At 42.9% G+C, this 20,141-nt stretch overlaps 1 protein-coding gene across 3 annotated transcripts; it reads left to right on the top strand.

Moving 5' to 3' along the window:
- The first annotated feature begins 1,130 nt into the window (after positions 1-1,130).
- rbms2b (RNA binding motif, single stranded interacting protein 2b) lies at positions 1,131-19,880 on the top strand. Of its 3 annotated transcripts, none has more exons than XM_047590297.1 (14): positions 1,131-1,675; positions 7,932-8,116; positions 11,108-11,166; positions 11,772-11,863; positions 13,871-14,028; positions 14,214-14,293; positions 14,433-14,542; positions 14,638-14,684; positions 14,782-14,875; positions 15,045-15,095; positions 15,251-15,361; positions 16,547-16,627; positions 16,738-16,819; positions 16,957-19,880. In XM_047590297.1, exons 1-13 carry the CDS (start codon positions 1,604-1,606, stop codon positions 16,813-16,815), a joined length of 1,218 nt encoding a protein of 405 aa, XP_047446253.1. In that variant the 5' UTR covers positions 1,131-1,603; the 3' UTR covers positions 16,816-16,819; positions 16,957-19,880. The 3 variants fall into 3 exon arrangements, with proteins under 3 accessions (XP_047446253.1, XP_047446262.1, XP_047446244.1); XM_047590288.1 differs by having other exon boundaries at positions 1,134-1,675; positions 7,929-8,116; XM_047590306.1 differs by lacking the exon at positions 16,547-16,627 and having other exon boundaries at positions 1,133-1,675; positions 7,929-8,116.
- The last annotated feature ends 261 nt before the right edge of the window (positions 19,881-20,141 follow it).

Here is a 20,141-nt window from a genome sequence, read left to right as displayed (position 1 = left end):
TACAAAGAAGTTTTTTTTTTCTAAGATCTGAACAGTCAAAAAGTGAAACTGATAAAAGAAAAAAAAATACAAAGTATCAGGAGTTATTTTTAAATATGGGCCACAAATGTGGAAATTAGTACTAGCTCCAGCTGCGTCAAAGGCGTAAATTTCGGATATATTTGCAGAAGAGACCTACTTTCACACTCACACTGAAAATAAATCATTGATTTACTTATATAACACTGTTTACATTTCCTTTCATCTGCAGTTTCTTAGTAAGGAACCTAACTGTGACTACTGCAAGATGAATGTGTAGAAAATGTTGCCACAATTATAATTTTTCAGTGACATTTTCATAAATCTATTCTGTATTTACAAGAGTAACCCGTTCACTGAGGAGACAGTGGTGTAATAGTAACGTTACCTTCTATGTGGAAGTCATTCTGAGGTCACCATCGGCGACGGTGACCCAGATAAGAAGACGAGGAAGTGACATTTTGATCATTGCGCTTTCATCTCCAGGCAGTATCAGGTGAACGGGACCTACGTTAATCTTTTTGGAGAGGGCTCATCACGCTGGAGGGATTTTAAGTTGAATGAATGTTGCTGGGAGAGACTTGGAACTACACGATGGAGGCAAAAACAGAGAAAAGAAGGGCGACTTGCGAGATAAATTTCACCACAACAAAGCAAATAGATGGCAAAGATGAGAGAACCAGGAAGTGCTGCCAACTTTCACTCAGCTGCATATAACTGTACATCAGGGCATTTGTGTTTAGCTTTGTTTTGTGGACTTCACAGACATAATAACCCACGAATAATAATAATTTATTGGAATCTTTATTGAAATCGCGTTTAATTATGAACACTGTGCTGTGTTTTGTAGATATTGGTCTTTTAAACTCACCACCGAGTCAGACAACATGCTGGTAATTGCAATCATCATTTCTGGAAGAGTTAGAGGATGGAAATTAACTTTTCAAAACTTGTCACAGTAAAAGTTAAACCAGGTCACACAGCAGTGAGTCACCACTTCCTACTAATAGTGGAATATTCCTCCTTACTTCTCATGCATTACAGCCTCTTGAACCGAAGCTCATTTTAATCAGCTGCTAAATCAATAGGAGCCAGGATGTGACTGAGGGAGCAACAGGATTTTAAACAAAATCTCCTGATACCACTTTCTTTCTGACTTTATATGGCAGATACTTTTTTTTATTTTTTATTTTTTTACTTTTACCCAGGTGAGACTTTAGAGAACAGGCAGCGATGTGTTTCTTCTCCATATCATTTGGTGTGTGATAGAATGAGGGCTGATGCTGCGAGCAAAAATGTCTGTCAGGCACACATCCCCCGAGTGAATATGTGTTGCTTGTGAGGGTGCTTGAGTGGATCGCATCTCGACACCCCGAGAAGAAGTCAGATCTAACGCGCGCGCGCACACACACGCACGTACGCACACACATACGGTCCAGTTCAGTGCAGTGAGCGGAGTACACGAGAGTGCTGGGAAGAGCGACTCCAATCACTACCGCTGTTCCTGGCTGAATTTCCCTGGCTGACGTCAGCTGACTGCCTTGGCTCTCCGCTCTCGCTCCTCCGGACACAGCGCCGCGTAAAAATGCTGCTCTCTGTGCCGCCAAGGACAGGAATCAACCCCTACAACGCCTACCCCAGCAAAAGCAACAAGAAGGTAAACGAGGGCGCCGCAGCCCACTTCTTACCCCGTCTTTTCTCAAAGTGACTAATTTCTACTCGATGCGGTCTTGTTCGAGAGCTGTGCCTCTCCAGTTAAAAGCTGCTCGGCTGTTTAAGCTGCAGTGTCCTTGAAAGTGGATCACAGGCGACGGTTACTTGCTGTTGCCACATTTGTTTTCGGCTTTTATTTTTTTTATTTTGCGATGCCGTCGTTACACAGTTACAAACCGGGAATCCCCCGGGGCCCGTTACATTGTTGCCCGTGGATTACGAGAACAGTTTGCTTTCGTTTGTTCGGATGCGGTCGCCGCTCTCTTCCTACACCGAGCCTGCACACAGTAGACTATACGGCTCACAAATGTGGCTTGGGAGCGCGTAAGGGCTTCGAATAAGCCAGCAAAGGCTGATCATGTTGGACTTTTATGTGAATTCGTCGGGACCGAGCTTTCGGTGTCTGCGCTTATGTGATGTTTTCATTGAATTAACCACAAGTTTGTAAAGTTTTTTTTCCTCTTTTACGCGTACCAATATGCCCCACCCCTCCAGTCTTACCAATGATTACTGAGAGGGTTTGCAATGGCACTACAGAAAAAGAGGAAAGTTACAGAGCCCGCGTACTGAGGCTGATTCAGACTGAAATGTCTGAACTTTATGAGGTCTGCAGATCAGTTGTAGGGTACAGTGAAACAGGAGTGGAAACACGTATAAGGTTTAATATTGATTACCTTGCTAGCTGAAATGAATAATTCATGGAGTGACACTGTGATCTATCTCCAGTCACCTTTTTCCAGTGCATGTCATTTTTTTTCTTAGTTTAAATTCTGGGACAAACAGAAAGTAGTGGATTATGGAGGAACAGTGCAACCTGTTATTAATGTCAGAGATCTGGGGCATTTTTTGTGCTGATTGTGGATTTGTTTTTTTTTAAAAAATGCCAGACTGTGCCTTGAACAGGATTTGAATGGCATTTTAAATATTTATAATATTGATGTCTGATATTCAGCCTTACTTAAATTACCAATGAAGCTGACGCATCTTCCCTACGTCTTTCCCTTTCCTGCCTCACGGCTGGAAGGAATTCAGATTGCTCAGATTAATGACCTGGAATTCCTGGAATCCCAGATTCAGACAATGTGCTCACTTCAAGAGGGACCCTACTCAGACCTTTTTTCTTGAAAGAAGACATGCACACACTTTTTTTTTTTTTTTTTTTTTTTTTTTTTTTACACATTTCACATTGTTAGAGCGCCAAAGGCACACAGAGGGGAGACTTGTAAATCCAGCGTCAAGTGGTAACCCCTGCTCTGTGTCATTTACTACGAGCAAAAGGGCGGAGAAAAGAAAGGGATTAAGAGACACCCCCTCCTCTCCTCTGCTTTCGATTAACTCTCCGTCTTGTTTTCTTTCTCCCCTGTGTGCTTCACATACCTTGATTTCTGTTCTGAGCGTCAAGAGGAAACTGCAGGCAGTCAGTCAGGGGAAGCAGAACAAGGAGGTCTCACCTATGAGCCGCAGGACGTTAAGGGCTTTCATCACTTTTCTTATTTGGTTCGTCCCACCTTCCACATTTTCTCAGGCATTTTTTTTTTCTTTTTGCCCGCAGCTGCAAAAATTTAATAGAAGGAGACTGGGTCTGTGATACTATGATCTTTTCCACTGTGCCTGTTAAGCTTTCATTTACCAAGCAGGTAGGACTCCACGTTTAAGAGATTACTGTCTGCAACATATCATAGGATGAAGATAAACAGCCATGTTTACGATTTTAACATCTCACTTGTGCATCATTTACTTGCTATTGTACGGAAATGGGAGGCGTCGCGTTTTAATGAGTTGCAAAATACATTTTGTTTGAATAATCACTGGTTCTTTCCAAAGAGCCTTTTGTGCCCATTATACTGGGATGAAGATTAAATTAAATGAGAAGCCCCGATGATGAGTTTCTCTAAGATGCTCCTCTTAACGTTTGTGTTGCCAGACAGATGTAGCATTCAGCCGCCAGACTGCCCGGCTTCACATCTCTGCTATTACTACAGACTCAAATGCAAACATCCTGCCGCACTTAACGCTCCTGGTCCTCTCTCCAGTGACGAAAGTCCTTGAGTCACCTGTACTCCCTGCAGGCGTCACCTCTGCTCCCTCCGACTGTAATCACCTCATCAGTCTTCGGCTGCACACCGCTGTAGGCCACTTACCGTAGTTACGCCTCTTTCACATCTATAATAATAACACAAAGAGACAATTTGTCTTTCTACAGCGATAGCTGCATGATCTGATAGGACTGTACACATTTCCAGCTTCTCCGTACAGACTGGCCGATAGCAACGGACCATCACGTTTCCAAGCAGATAGGGTTTGCTTGTTAATATAAATTGTAAAAACAAAGCCCTCGTGTTTTTTAATCCAGTGTTTGTGCATCCGTTGTAAATTAGATTATGGTGTGCATTTCCTGTAACTGATAGAGTGGATTCCCACTGAACGCTTGCGTCTCCGTGATTGTACTCGAATGATTTCTATTCTTGAACTCAGCCCAATCCCGTGTCCACTTCAAAGAGAGAAACGCAAACATTTGTGCTTCACACATGAATGTAAAGAAAGCCCATAAATGGATAAAAGGGAAAGAAGTAAGAAGCCGTGTTTAAGAGACTGATTGTCCGAGGAGGCATGCGGCCTAACAGGCAGTAAAATGAAATTTGTGATTCCCAGTCGTGTACTTTTAAGAATCTGATCTTTCATTCTAAATAGCAGCTGTGTTCTTGTGCAACTATATTTGGTTGTGTTCATGCGACGGCATTACCTTACATGGGTGGGAAAACACCTGGAGCTGATGCAGCTGGGGAGTAGATGTGGAGGTGACACACCACCACCACCACCACCCTTTTCTCAGAAAGACTCTAGCAGAGCGGTCCTAATGAGACACTATGCCTTCTGACTGGAGAGCACATGAGAGGGATTAGCACTTCCCTCTAACAAGCTCAGATCCCAATTAGACAGGCCTCACTAGCCAGAGTCGGGCCCGGTCTCGGTCCTCCGTCAGATCCTATCTCCCCAAGCCTGTGCAGGTGCATCCCTCCTGATAGCCTGCGCAGGCAACCTATGGAGAATACAGGGGGAAAGCACAGGAAGAGGTTGTGATTGTGGAAAAACAAACAGTGTACTATTGATGCCACAGAAGAGGGGAGGGTGGGGATTAGAGAAGCAGAGGAAGATGAATGGGCTCTGTGAGTCAGTGTGGGACAGAGGGTAAGTTCTGAAGGCTAACTCCACATCAGGCAGCAGCACATGCAGCACTTTTCGTATATATGAGTTTGAAGTCGCTCTTGTACTACAGAAAATTGTGCTCCTATTTCCAATTTCCAGTCACTGTCTCACATACCAAGCATGTATCAATAATACTAATCAGTATTCCTGTATGTAGTCTATTATCAGGTTGTCTAGGTCAGATGTGGCTCGATGTCAAAAGCAGTCAAAAGCATTTCAGTAGCATTAGTCAATGTGAAATTGGGTATAATATGTGACATTTGTGTCTAATGTAGCTAATTGTACTCTCTGGAAAAATAGCTAACGGCTACTTTTCTTTTCTCTTGGTAATAAGGCCTTGAGCCTGCAAAGCAGTTAGCTAACCTGTTGAGTCCTTCGCAGGTATCAACTAGTTGACTTCTACTAATACAGCAGGAAAGATGATGCAATTAAAGGCTAATTATGAAACAAAACAAAAATAGTAAAAGCAACCATAATGAAGCTCCTTTGCTTGACCTTTCTTTCAAACATAGCATTCATGTGCCCCGTGACCAATTAAAACACAGTTAGTTGGACCTCTATTAGCTGATTGGTTGTGGTTTGTTAGTTTGCACATGACTGCTTGATTTTTTTTTAGCCTGCTTCCTGCCCAGGCATGTGTGGTGGTTCAGTCAAATTTTCTTTAGCACAGTTTAGCTTCTCTGTACTAATTTTCTTAACTATATTTTTTTTATTATAAAACAAAGACTTATTTGCATTTCTAATTTGACTACCTTTGATATAAATAGTTACATCATGGATAGGTCCGCCTTCTCCCTTCTCTGTTAATAAGCAAATGGCCCTGTGGTGACCTTCTGGTGTCCAACAGGGCCATTAGGTGTGGGGGCGGATCAGTCTCCAGAGTAACGATTCAACCAATATAGAGCCTTGGTTTGAGCATCAGCATATACAACAGGATCATACTGGAAACATGACTCCATCAGACGTATGATCACAGTGTGGATACATAAAGGCTCGTCTTAGTGTTGTAGTATTTGCATTTTGGCTGTGATTGAATTAAAGAGTGCGTTGATCATCTATGGAGCCCAGAGAATTCACTATAAAGGACTTTTTATTTTTATTTTTTTTTACCATTTTCTTGTGTTTGTCTATTGATCAGCGAAAATGTCTGGAAAATGACTCGCTCTTAATTGAAACACATTCACAACTAGCCAGTTAATCGTGCATTCGCCTCATACATTATATATCTGTCTCATTTACACTGAGCTACATTAGCCGTCTTAGTATTAAACGGTAATGGATTAAAATCTAATTCTATGGACTCGCTTACCACTACAAGCCATCCCATTGTTCTCCGTGGCCTGACCTGCTGACCTCGACTAATCAAACACTTCCTGCTCTTCCAGCGCTGGGAGTGAAGCAACACCAGGGCCACGAGAACTGAATGAGTTTTAATTCCACAGGCTCGGTTTTGATCTGTAATGTGAAAAATACTTTCTCAAAAGTGAAACTTTTCCATGCACAAGTCTCCGCATATAAATTGTGTTGTATCATCATCGCCTCATATGATACTAATGAAGCTATCTCTGCTAAAAACACTGTTTGTTTAAGCTCTGCATTATCCTCCTTTCATACTAAGGCAAAACGGGCGTATTAAGACACGCCGAGCTAGTTCATGATTTGAGATTTTTAACAATAGCTTGTGCTGCCTCAGGCACTGAAATTTTAATTTTATGAAGTCCAGTATAAAACGATCTTTCCTGAAGTAATGTTTTGGTTACTGTGGATAATCCACAGATCTTCACTATGAGCAGTTCTGGTTGGAACATTTTCAAATACTTCCAGTAAAACCCCTTTATCTTCAAGCCACAACATAAAATCCTCTGTTGCAGCAGCGTGGAGTTCAGCCACAGTCATTCCAGCCCGGTTCAGTAGTTCAAATATCTTTTTTTTGCTTTTAGAAAATAACTCACATGGCATCATAAGATGGTAGGAAGGTAAGGCTTAATTTTCATGTATGCAACAGTTTGTCAAACAGACTTTATTTGCCATGTATAAATGTGCACACCTACAAGGAAGTTGTCCTCTGCCTTTAATCCCTGCACATTGAGCAGACTTGGAGCAGTGGGCAGCCATGCAAGGCGCCAGGGGTGCAGTTTGGGGGTGGGTTAGATGCTTGCTCAAGATATAAAGTGGACTGAACCAGTGATCCCCACTGTCCAAACGCTGCTTCTCTCTATACCTATATACCTTATCTAATACTTAACTAAATCAATATATATATAATGGAATTATAGGGGTTCAGTATTTGTAGAGCAAGCAACAGGTATACCTTGTTTTGTAGCCACCTTGTAAAAGATCTCAGTGCCTATTGCCCTGACTGTTTCAGTGCAGAATGAGATTAAACATTCGCCGCTCACTTGTCTGCTGCCTAAACCTTGCGTAGTGGAGGATTTCTTCCGGCTGCTAGTCTGGAGACTACGACAGTTTGATTAATTTCATAATAAAAGTTTGAAGTATCTGTGTAACCACGTAATTGGTGTTTTTATGATTCCCATCGCAGCTAATGTGCGCATTCAGAGCCTGTAAGACAGTGTCTATGTATCACGATTGTGTGCAAAGGTTCTTTCTGTACATTCAGCGCTTTGTATGAATAAGTGCATGGTTTTGCATATTGCACTCAGTGCACATGCTATGGTCCAACATGTTGTTCTAGAACATGCTTTTTGGGGATGTGGCATATTTCTACTGATTGTTTTACTTCATTCACATGTTTTTAACACATGAAAAATGTTTTTCATTTTAATTATTCATCTCATCTGTGGAAGCATTAGATTGCTATTGATATCCTGGCTCTACCTCTCCGGCCCCATCTGGCTGAATTGCTGCTTCATATCCACTCAGCCACGACATCACGGCATGCATCCGATTTCATGTGCCTAAAAGCGTGTCTGCTTTGTGTACGACGGCACCATTCAACATATCACTATGCTCTTCTTTTTGTTCCACAGCAGACATATGTGTCCTCCTCCAACCATCAGATGGCCCCTCCAAGCCCCAACAGCAACAACAGCAGCAATGGCACCACCATCAGCAATGGCAGCAGCAGTGGGGGAGAGCAGCTGAGCAAAACCAACCTTTATATCCGTGGCCTCCACCCAGGAACCACAGACCAGGATCTGGTCAAACTCTGTCAGCCGTAAGTCACCCAAAAAACCAATTGCTTCAAACGTCTGCTCGCACCACACCCAATAAATATCTCCGGCAGTCTGCTGCCGGCATGGACCCGGTAAAAGGCAGAGTAGATTACGATAGAACCGAGTGATGGATGATGGCGTGCTGAAAGGCTGGATGGTTTGAATGTCTTCATGGGCAAATACAGCAGATGGATGGCTTCCTTACACCCTTACTGGGTATTTATGTCGTGCAGACGAGGACACTTTTTCATGCATGCATTTGAAAGACGTATCTTGTAGCGACTTTGTGGCAAAAACAACAACAAGTGGAGTTGAAAACTAAGATCTTTCAGTTTGGCACAGGTACAATAAGCACAGACTTCAAAGTAGGGAATGTTTAGTCTCCATGTCTCAGGCCACTCTCCCCTTTATGTTTTTCTTGTTCCCTTTTAAACTTTTCACCTTTTTTTGAGTTAGTTTTCCTTTAGTCTTCAATACAATATTGTCACAATGGGACGCTGCCATTCCAGATTAATAGTACACTATAAATACCGCACCATGTTGCTCATGTTGTGAGTGCAAGTCTTTGAAAACTCTGTTGTGGGCCGCATGTAGTCTGACATCAAACAACGGCGTCACGCAATCCATGTGATATGTTTGTTAGGCCTTCAGAGGAAGACATCAAAACACGCAGGGCTGAGACGAATGATCTGCTTTTACTTAATTGAATTCTGGAGCCTAGTGATGAGAACCAGAAGAGCGGAGGAGAGGAGTGAGGGAAAGAGAGGGAAAGGGGGCTAGGAGAGATTGAATACGGCAGAGAGGGAGGGTGAGGCCTGCTATTTTACAGCTGTCTGGAAGATATGGCTCACATGAGGCTGCCCAACCCTACAGGAAACGGCGAGCCCAGGGGAAAGGGAAAGACAAACAAGGGCAATGGCATGGGGGGTGGGGGGAGGATGGAGAGAATCAGAGGGGGAGGAGTGAATGGAGTTCAGGGTTTGTGTGTCAGGTGGTGTTCTGTGGGGGTAGTTCTCATATTTCTGCTTTTACAGAGCAGATAAAATCACTGCATGAAATTTGCCTTTTAGCGGAGCACATTAGGTGCAATGTGATTTTCAGTTAAACAGCACTGAAAGCGGATCTCGTGTCCAATAATAGTTAACAGGGAGAAAAGCTCCTAGATGAGGATGTAAAGCAGCAGGAGGACAACTCACGGAGGCAATCGGCCTTACTTTACTCAAGTTTGAACAGTAAATGTGTGCACGCTGTCAGGGCACGGCGCTCTCAAAGCTCCCCTCCCCCACACAGAGAGTTGTTGTATGCAAGCTTTGCGATGGACTGCGCGCGGAGTGAGAAGAGGGGATGGGGGTCGGATCTCCATCTCCGGGCCCTGCAGTTCTCTCTGGTTTGCCTCGCCTGTGCTCCGTCCCCCGTCCCCCCCTCCGGTCTCTTTCTGGTGGTTGGCCGTGAATGGACGCCGGGCCGGTCTGTGTATGCTGCGCTGTCTCACACTTCGCCGAACTCCCGAGCCCGTCTTTTCACTCCGCATCACGAAGACCAAGACCTCTGAGCACAATTTAGTGACTCCACTGTGTTAACGCAGCAAGCAGAGCTCACAGCTATAATGTGGTATAATGTGAAGTGGCTGACCCGGCTGGATGACGGCGAATATGCAAATATAGGAAGAGGATAATGTTGTTGCATCCATCCAGTCCAGTTAGTGGCATTTTATGGCTTAGGAACAGAAAGGCTCTTTAAAATATTAACGTTTTACAGGAGGTCAAATGCATAATACAACGGACCCCCAGTTAACCTACACGTGGTGGTGGTGGTGGTGGTGGCAGAAAACGTGGAGAGGATAAAAAACTATAACGTTTTTAATTGTATCTCATTTAAAAACACATATAACTGTTAATACAGTTCAAAATAAAAGTTAGTCTACAGCCATGTAGGATAAGTGGAGTGTATTCCATGGTTAATTTTGGGGTTCCGAGTAGTAATGACTGATAGGTCTTCCTACATCAATCTGTATTGAACTGTGTGTAGTGTACTGTATATTTTAGTAAAATATGCTGCCATACCAACCAAACGAGAGCATTTTCTCCAATCAGATCTTCAGTTGATTATCTTCACAGGTAGCCTGAAACCACATTGTTAAAGGAATAGCAACAAACCAAGGGTTTCTTTGCCTAAAGTGAAAGTAGCTATAGTTTCATTTCCAGTTGGGAGTAATCCAGCAGATTACACATTTTAGCAGGCTATCGCCTAATCCTTATCAGCCAAATGCGTTTTGAAAGTGATTTCACCGGCTCAGGTAAAATGAGGCAGTGGTGCAGTGTCACTGGGTGAAAATGGGAGTGCACCATGGGAGGCACTAAGACCCAGCGGAGGGTGGCTGGTTGCCTAGAGAAAAGCTGGTTAGTAGAATGAGAGAGTGGCTGGGAGCCAGCATTGGACAGGACAGCCAAGGAGAGGCATATCAGATTACACTGCATGCACATGCCTGGAGAGATGGGACCTGATAGACACTGCTGCACAGAATCATTTTCCCCAAGTCAGGTGCTGCCCTATGCATCTGCAGTGCTAAAAGCTGGGTAGGTAATGCGTTGACAGTGCCTTGGGAAATGCACTCTGAAAATGCCGCAGATATTTGTTTTTATCAAACTGTCACATCATGTTGGGTTCCCCTTGACGTATGATCGCTATTGACATTTGTGTGCGAGCTGGAATGAATCAGATCCTGTATAGGAAATCCATAGTCCTAGCTCGCCCGCAGAATCCCACAGGACATTTGAATAATCCTCTCGCAGAGATTCCCGCATACATACAATTTATTAGCGGAGGCCATGTAATTGTATTCAGTGTCACTGCGTCGTGTGTGTCAGGTGCATTATAACCACAGGTGCATTAAGTTTGGAGGGACACCTCCACGCTTCAGCATAATTGCAGTCCTGATATTGAATGTAATTATGCAGGGATGATACAGCAGTGTTAACCTCGTTGTTTTTCAGATATGGAAAAATCGTATCCACCAAGGCCATCTTGGACAAGACAACCAACAAATGCAAAGGTGAGGTGCAAAGCTGGCCGAAAGTAACTGTGCAGCAGGTTGATGTTGAATAAAATGCCAGCGTCCACAGCGAGAAAAGGAAACACTGTAAATTGAACTATGATTGTGTTGTATCATTTGAACTCCATGAAATTAATTTAGCGAAAATGTGAAATTAATGTTCTGCGGCTTGCACTTTCCACTTTTGTTGGGTTGTGCTTTTTGTCAGTTCACGGAGATGTTGCTCAGTAACTTAACATCCTCGGCAGATAATGTATTCACTGTCACTTTCACATCACTGGTTTCCGCTAGTTTCTCGTCTCCGCTCCAGTTTGAATCTGTGGTAAGACTGCACGTATGAGCCCCTTAAGTTGCCAGGAGCGCACTGTGCGTTAAGCTTCGCATTGCACCTTCCTAACAGGTGTGTATTGTGTGACATAATGTGGCCGCTGTTGTGTGACTCTTCATCTGACCTCCATTGGAAGGCACGGCCCCTGTCGGAGGCTGTCTCCTCGGATTCAAACGCTATGAGTCCTTTATGGGTTGCGCGGTATACATACTGTATCTCGGTGTCACAACTTTTTACATCTGCCTGTGTGTGTGTGTGTGTGTCTTGGTCCCTGCAGGCTATGGCTTTGTTGACTTTGACAGTCCAGCCTCGGCTCAGAAGGCGGTGACAGCGCTGAAGGCCGGTGGAGTGCAGGCTCAGATGGCCAAGGTAAGAAGAAACCCCAGTGTAGGTGTCAGTGGATGGTTGGTTAGGTTCATTTCTAAGAACTGTAATTCTTGGAAGGATTGTTCCATGGCTTCCATAGAGTCTTGCAATTTTCTTCCCATGCTCTCTCTCTGTCTTGCCTTCTTCTCCTCATCCGTTCTTAAATGAGCCAGTTTTTGCCTCTCGGTTTATTTTGGGTATGCTGCACAGTGCGCTGTAGGAGTGTATGCTCAAATCTTTACGGGCATTTATGCGCGGCAGAATATGTCTGCGCACAAACAGGAGTCCACAGATGCACACAGGTACATGTGTGTTCATAGCGGTGACGGTGTTTAGGGAGCATGTCCCAGGGCCTGCTCTCTGAGCTCCCTGCACAAAGGACCCGCCTGTTCTCTCTGGTGGCATCTGACTCAGTGTCTGAGCAGCTCCCCAGTCAGCGAGGCACAGTGCCCAGCCACCCGCCCTGTCAACACACAAGTACGCACACACACACACACAGCACACTTGACAATCCCACATGCACTTTAGCGGCCTTGCCTGAACTGGATTATGACACAGAGTCACAGGCACGCACGCTACCAACACCCTGGGAAAGCTGATCTCCCGTTAAGCTGGATCACTGACATTCATACGGCTTCTCGCTCACGGAATAACTCGATTTCACTCACCCCTTCAGTCTGAGTTTACAACTAGGCTCGCGCTTGCGTCAGATTTCTCTCTGACTCATTCTGACTCATTCACAGTTGAGATCCACAGCAGGTCTCCTCTGCTCAGTCTCCTGGGTTCTCGCTTCCTCGTCAGCGCGTGCTGAGGAAGGGGGGGGGGGAGAAATCACCTTCATCACAGGTCGCAGCAATTGCACATGCATTATTCATGGGATGGAAATTAACTCACGCTGCATTTACAGGTTTTTAATCACATCTGCACTCGGAGATAATGAATATGCATAATGGTTGGAGGGCGATACAGATCGGTTATCTGACAAGATACCGCTGGTCAATTGAAATTTGTTTGAGTGGAGCAAAAAAAAAAAGAAATAAAAACACTTCAAAACAGTGTAAAAGCAGGAGGTAAAACACGCTGAACTTTGTGAGTTACCTTCGGATGTCTTCGAACTCAGATTTAGAAAAAGCTGCGCATTTTCTCTTGATTCGTAAAAGCGGGCCGAGCCAGCCTCTGCGCCCGCATTCAAGGTCAGGATTACCACATCATTACGGCTGCTTGTATGCAAGCGACGTATTATTACCATGTTCTAGGGAAGAGGCAGATAATGTTTGCCTTGTGGCGAGATGATAGCAGCTCTAGATGTTCTCCAGATTGCTTCTAAAGGTCTTTATACGAAATGCCACAGCTCTGCTCTCTGTCCACCGAGATAGAGAGAGAGAGAGAGAGAGAGCACATTTTAGATCATCCAGGGATGGAGGGCGATATAAGATGTAATTATGCTTTGATATCGCATTACCTGAACCGTGCACTTTCATCCTCTTAAGAGGCTGCTCTAGCACAATGGCCTCCTTTCTGCTCTTTTGGTAATAACATGAGTGATGGGATGTGAGAGAGTTCATAATGTGGATTTGCTTTGTTGTCTGTTCTGTGCACACAGCTATTGCAGGTGTGTGTGTCGTGGTGGAGTGAGAGCTTCATGTTTACGTGATTAATAGAAATAAAATGGGAGAGAAGTTCGGCTGAACAGTTCAGAAGTTCAGCAAGTTCATCTGATCTCCAGCATCACTGAACGTCTCTTTTCACTTCCTGACACAAGGCCAAAATGAACCCCACCTTTAAATCCAGACCGTCCACCCTTTAACTGTTTGTCTTCATGGCGAAAGCATGTGGAAGTTCTCACATACCATCGGCAGCACGTTTTAATATACCCAAGCCCCAGTGTTTTTTGGAGGGCTCTTGGGTGCGATCGTGCCGTGGCTGTCTTTCTTTCACGAGGGAAACAAAGAAACCTGTCTGCGTCACATCCTCATTCATGAATCCTCCCCCTGGCTTCTCTCCGGTCAGCAACAGGAGCAGGACCCCACCAACCTGTACATCTCCAACCTGCCGCTGTCCATGGACGAGCAGGAGCTGGAGAACATGCTGAAGCCCTTCAGCCAGGCCATATCCACGCGCATCCTGCGTGACGCCAACGGAACCAGCCGAGGAGTGGGCTTTGCCAGGTAGGAGCGATTTAGTCGCAGGCTGTTAAGTGTTCTTTGAAATTACGCAATGAGAAAGCCTGAAATGAAACTGAAATCAACTTTTCAATAATAGTCATGGTAGGTGAGCCCTCTGGTGGCCATTACAGGTAGAAAACTAAAATGTTTGAACGATCATGTAATATTTATTTATTTTTTTACTACAGGATGGAGTCAACAGAGAAATGTGAGGCCATTATTCAACATTTTAATGGAAAATATATCAAGACCCCACCGGGAGTTCCAGGTGAGATTTTTTATTGACATAATTTTATCTGTACACAGTGTCTTTTTATCAAATTGCTAGTTTAATGAAACGATCCTATCCAAACACTTTTACGTAACTCTTTTATGATATTCTGTTATTTCCAAAATCCCTTCTCCAGTGCCTCCCGAACCCTTGCTGTGTAAATTTGCTGACGGAGGCCAGAAGAAGCGCCAGAGCCAAGGAAAATATCTGCAGAACGGTCGGCCCTGGACGAGAGACGGGGAGACTGTGAGTTTATTTATGATTATTTATTTTTACTCGATTAAGGCTGTTTTTCTCCCCATAATTACATACTTATTTGTGTGTTTTTTTAATTGCTCCAGGGAGGAATGACTCTCACCTATGACCCCACCACAGCCTTACAGAACGGGTCAGTGCGACTATTGAAGCCAGTCTCCGTAGCCAGCTGAAGTATGGTTATGGCGTGGTTGCTAATATGGTTGTGTCTTCTTCTTTTTCTTCTTCAGATTCTACTCCTCTCCATACAGCATCGCACCCAATCGGATGATTGGGCCAACCTCTCTGTCCCCGTACATGCATTCACCCGTGTCCACCTATCAGGTACTTTCGTGCTGTCAAACTCTTGAGATCTGTGTGATTTTTTTTAAAGTTTATTATAAACACAGAATGCTGCATTTATTGCCTTTGCTATTTTCTGAATAGATTTTGAAGATTTCATTTTGATTCGTAGATATTTATGTTATCTGTTTTGTCTCTGTTGTTCCACCAGGTACACAACCCATCCTGGATACATCACCAGTCGTACATCATGCCGCCCACAGTGAGTGTCTTAAATCTGAAAGCTCCATCTTCCTGTTTTGGTTGTGCCCAGAACCTTTTAACAGTCTGCCGTCAGCGCTCTCTGCCTCTTATCAGCAGTGTCTTAGTCCTGAGAGCTGATGCCGTTGCATTTTTTATTTTTTTTTTCCCCCACAGGGAACAGTCCTGTCACCGGGAATGGACCACACCATGTCCATCCAGCCAACCTCAATGATGGGGCCCCTCACGCAGCAGCTCAGCCACCTCTCCATGGGCAGCAGTGGCACGGTATGTAAAGTGCAAGTCGCTTAACGTCGAGTTGCCGCCGATACTTCACCACTAAACAACCCGACAGATGTGCGAGTCCAAGCGATAGCTGGCGATTAGCACAGAAATCCCTCATGTACACTAAACTGTTGATAAGGAGACAGAACCTCATTAATCCTGGAGGACATTCTCATGGCAGAGTTTACAGAACTAAATTACAACGTAGCTATAGAACATAAGAGCCAGCACCTGATGGATTTGTAAAAACCGAGAGTAGATTTGATCTCAGTGTCTGCTCCAGTCAGAGGATCTGACATATCATATCCTCCAGTTGGACATAAACACACTTTTATCAACAGTACATTAAGAGGATAAGAATTGTGTGGGTTATTCCCTTTCCTCCACACACGTTTTCTGCTATTTTTTTTTTTTTTTTTTAAATCCATTACACACAGGCCCTGTATGAAAATATCAATCCGTGCAAAAACACAAAAATTTAAACTTGAGTCAAGAGTTTAGTAAACCAACACGGAAGGGAAATAGGCCTAAAAACATGTCACAGCTCATCAGAAGCCAGAAACAAACATCCAGTTCTGTGCGATACCAGCAACGGCAAAGGTGTGTGACACATTCTAACGCCTCTGTCCCTTAAGTAGTGGAATGGTAAGTGCACACTTATGTGTAAACATGTTAGAAGTCCTGTCAGCAAAGTTAGCACCAGCACGTCTTTGCCGATCACCACACGGTAGGCTTTGGGTGACTGCTCAGAGAGTTGGTGATTCAGGACCGCCACGCTGCCAAAGCTGGGCCCTTTAGACAGGAGCCGGGGGACCGTATCATGGCTAAGCAAGGATAAGCGAAAAAAAAATCGTTTCATTGTGCTGTAAATCTATTTTATATGTAGCAAATAAAAGCAGCATCTTCTTGGCGACACAGAATCTTGGTGCGCACACTGATGTTTCCCCTGTCTACACTGCAGACACACTTTCTGGCTATCTTCAGTCTGGATTGAGTTTTCCGAAAGATCCAGTTACACTCACCCAAAACTGCACAGAAAAGTTTTCCAATATACACATAGACGAGTTTCTGGTCTGATAACGGCAGGTGTAATGCAAGACACAAATCTCTAGTGCAGCTTTATTTAAGAGTTTTTTTTTTTGCCATTCTAGCTGTCATGTCCAATGAACTTATCATTTCCATTCTTAGTATATGCCTGCAAACACATCTATGCAGGGGACCTACATACCCCAGTTCACCCAAGTGCCTGCCACCAACATCTCAGTTGAGGTAATGACTTGTGTTTTCCTCCCACTAGAACAGTTTAACTTTAAAATGATGCATCAAACGGCACATTTAATCCTCGCTGCCTCTCTCTGCCCCCTCTTTCGCTCTCTCAGGAAAGTGCCGTCCAACAACCTGTTGCCATAGAGACGCCCACGGAACACACAACCTACTCTTACCAGCATAACAAGTGAAGAGGTGGGTTTTCGATTGTTGCCGGTCTGTGTCTCTGTAACCGTTTTTTCTCTTGCTGCGGTCCGCCTGGAAAGGACAGAGCCCCGAGCAGCAGAGCAGCTCTTGTTTTCTAACTTCCTGGTGTTGTCGCCCTGTGGCAGATTTTCCTCTGGAGCCGGTGTGACTCTCAAAGGGCCCAAGTGCTGAAACTCAGCGCAGTGACTCTGCATCTAAGGCACCAGAGACTCGGGAGGAACACGTGCTGTTCCTAGGAAAGGACATACAAACATTCACACACACACACACACGAAAGGAAATAGATATTTTCTATATTTTAAAGCAAACTCTTTTACTCCAAACAAGACAAGCTGGAGCGTAGCAGGGAGTGGGGGAATGGAAAAACAGAACAAGGAGCATCTATTGTGACACACACATACACACTACACATTTCATTGTTTTTTTGTTTTTTTTTTACTTTCTTTTCTGAAGTTACTCCGGAGAGCTAGAATGAAACCAGGAGGAGGACATTTCAGCACGACCTTTCTTTCTTTCTTTTTTTATTTTTGTTTTTTTTTTATTTTGTCATCTTCTGTTTTGGCTTTTTTGTAAAATATGATGTTTTTATGTCTTTTTTTCTTCCTTTTTGTTTTTTTTATTTGTATGATACCTTCAGACTTTAAACCTGCCTTTTTTTTGTACATAATTCTTCATGTTGGTGTGATTCTAACTTCATGTGTTCTGGTTTGATCGATGCGACTATTTGAGTAAAGACAAACTGATTACATACTAACAGATATGGTGCTGACAGGGATTAGTCAGGTAAATATATATATACATATATATATATATATATATATATATAGGAGACCTCGTCTGGTGTGGTCTCGTTTTGGCTCTCAAATAATTTCTAGTTCCAACAATCTCGCCGAAAAGCTTCAGACAATCAGAAGATTATAAAGAAGAGAAAAACATTTGTCGTAGGTGACAGACTTCACAGAGAAGACGTCTTTAAAAGAGATTTAAAGCATTCCAGATGTTATTAATATTATTATTACTATGAGAGAGTTCTAAATATTGGTTGAGCTGCTCCACAACGATAAAAATCCAAAGTTGCTTAACAGGGATCACCTCTCACACAGAGCTGCCTGTAAATAAGAGATTTAAATGTGTTCAGGCTTTTCTTTAGATTTCCATTTTATATGTGAAGCGATGCTTCTCTTATTTTAATAACTACATTTTACCAAATGGTCCGAGCACAGCGGTTAATGTGTTGCTCTTGTTTTCCTTTTACAGAAAAGGGAAGCTGAATCTCCACCAAAATAATAATAATAATAATTAAAAAAAAAAACGTGTATTTTCTGAAGCAAGAATTAGATGTTGTTATTAAAGTGTGTGAAGTTCTTATTACATAGACCTGGAGATCAATTGGTAAAGCACGGCTCTGCCCTGTTATATCTCCAGAAAACACTATTTAGATGGATTATTAGGGCCAGTAGGGCTGCATGTCTGCATCTACATCTGCATTTCTGGTTTTCACCTTCACGTTTTTTTTTTTTACATTTGTTATTTAAAGGTTTCCTTTGTTTTTTTGTTTTTTGTTTTTTTTAAATTTTGCTTAAATACTTTTAAGATTGATCCTATTTTGCAAAGAAGCTTGTGTTTTATTTTTGATAGCATGTTGTGTGCTTCACGTAGTGAGAAATAGAAACTCTTCTTTGTTTGTTTTGAAATTGTGATTTTTGTTTTTGTACATTTGCATACAGGTTTTCAGTGTTGATGTCAAAGAGGCTTTAATATTTTTTGAAACGACATTTCAGTTCTGTCCGTGTCACCGATGCTGGCACTTTATTAAACGTCGACTCCTGTTCATGGTTGAAATCTTTATGCTAGGTTCAGATGCATTGTTACACGGTTGTACCCCGAGCATTTGGGATCAACTCAAGAGAACTCTATGTTCAAAACCTTGACTTACCTCATCCCTGCCAGAGCGATGTAGATTCAGTTTGTGTACAAGGTTTCACAGGCAATAACCAACTACAGTAGGTCTCGTGGCTGTTCACAGCTGGTACTGTGTCCAAATCCTTTAACTATTCCGTCCAATGTTCGGAAAACACGCCCAAGGTCTGACGATCTATGCAATTAATTTATTATCTTCACAAATGCAATACTACAAATATCCAAGAGACACCTCATGGGATGATGATCACCTCATCGTTCCACCTCACATCCTGGCTCACCTGGCTTTTATCTTCTGTTTGAAATAGATTTGCTTTCTAACACGTGCATCCTTGGTTCTTTAATTGTTCGTAAAATTGCTACATAAAAAGGGAACTGTTTCATACCAAAATGATGTTAATAGACTTGTAGTAAATGTACAAACTCTAAAAAAGAAAAAGAAAAAAAAGAATAATAATAATAATATGGCAGGTTGGATTTTTATCTTGTCAAAGATGTAATTTCACCATTCCATCCAGCTCCTGTTACATTTTGAGTCCCGCCTTGTTGTGTTTGTTGTTTCCCTTTTCGAGCAATTGAAGCGGTTTTCTTCTCTTGAACCACAAAACCTTTTTTTTTCCGACTTCACAGAAATGCCTTAGCTGTCACTGGAAGGGATCGTGAAGTGCTACTCAAGTTTTGTTGGGCTCGTCCTCTGACTGGAATCGTTTTCATGCACTGCAAATGTTGAAGATGTTTATCAAACTACTCTGAACACAGACCTATGAAGAAAAGAAACATTAAAGTCCCTACTTTGTTTTCCATTGTCATTCCATTATTTTCATCCGTAATGTTGAAGAAAAAACTGAGTGGTGGATAATTGAGATTATTGCTGCTATTTTTTTTTTTTTTTAAATTTAGAAATCTTTCAGCTGAAGGGTCATTCGATATATCAAGTCACATATGGGGTCAGTTTGCAACTCATGTTCGACAGCATCCGTGAAGTTTTCTGTTTGTTTGGCGCATCAAACAACCTCTCCTCAGTAAATGTTTGTGCCATGATGCAGTCCTTTCTTTTCCTTCCGAACTTTGTTTGATTTTGCCATTTTTTTTTTTTTTTAAATAAATCTCTTGTTTTTTTCCACAGTGACTCATGTGCTTTTTTCCAACACGTGTTGTTTTGTTGTGTAAAAGAGACACCCTCAGGTTCCCGGACGTTTATCGAATGTGACCGTCTCATAACAAACTGATTTCCACACACAAACAGCTGCCACAATACAAGAATTTATTTCTAAAACAGACTTGAAACTAGATAAAATAGATAGGAAATACATTTAAAAAAAAGTATATTACACTGTAGGCTGAATATGTTTTTAGTATGTACAAAGTTCAAAATATACTGAATATGCCA

This window comes from Mugil cephalus, chromosome 1 (genome assembly GCF_022458985.1).
Source record: "Mugil cephalus isolate CIBA_MC_2020 chromosome 1, CIBA_Mcephalus_1.1, whole genome shotgun sequence".
Taxonomy (NCBI): domain Eukaryota; kingdom Metazoa; phylum Chordata; class Actinopteri; order Mugiliformes; family Mugilidae; genus Mugil; species Mugil cephalus.
This window is presented reverse-complemented; position numbering and strand designations above follow the sequence as displayed.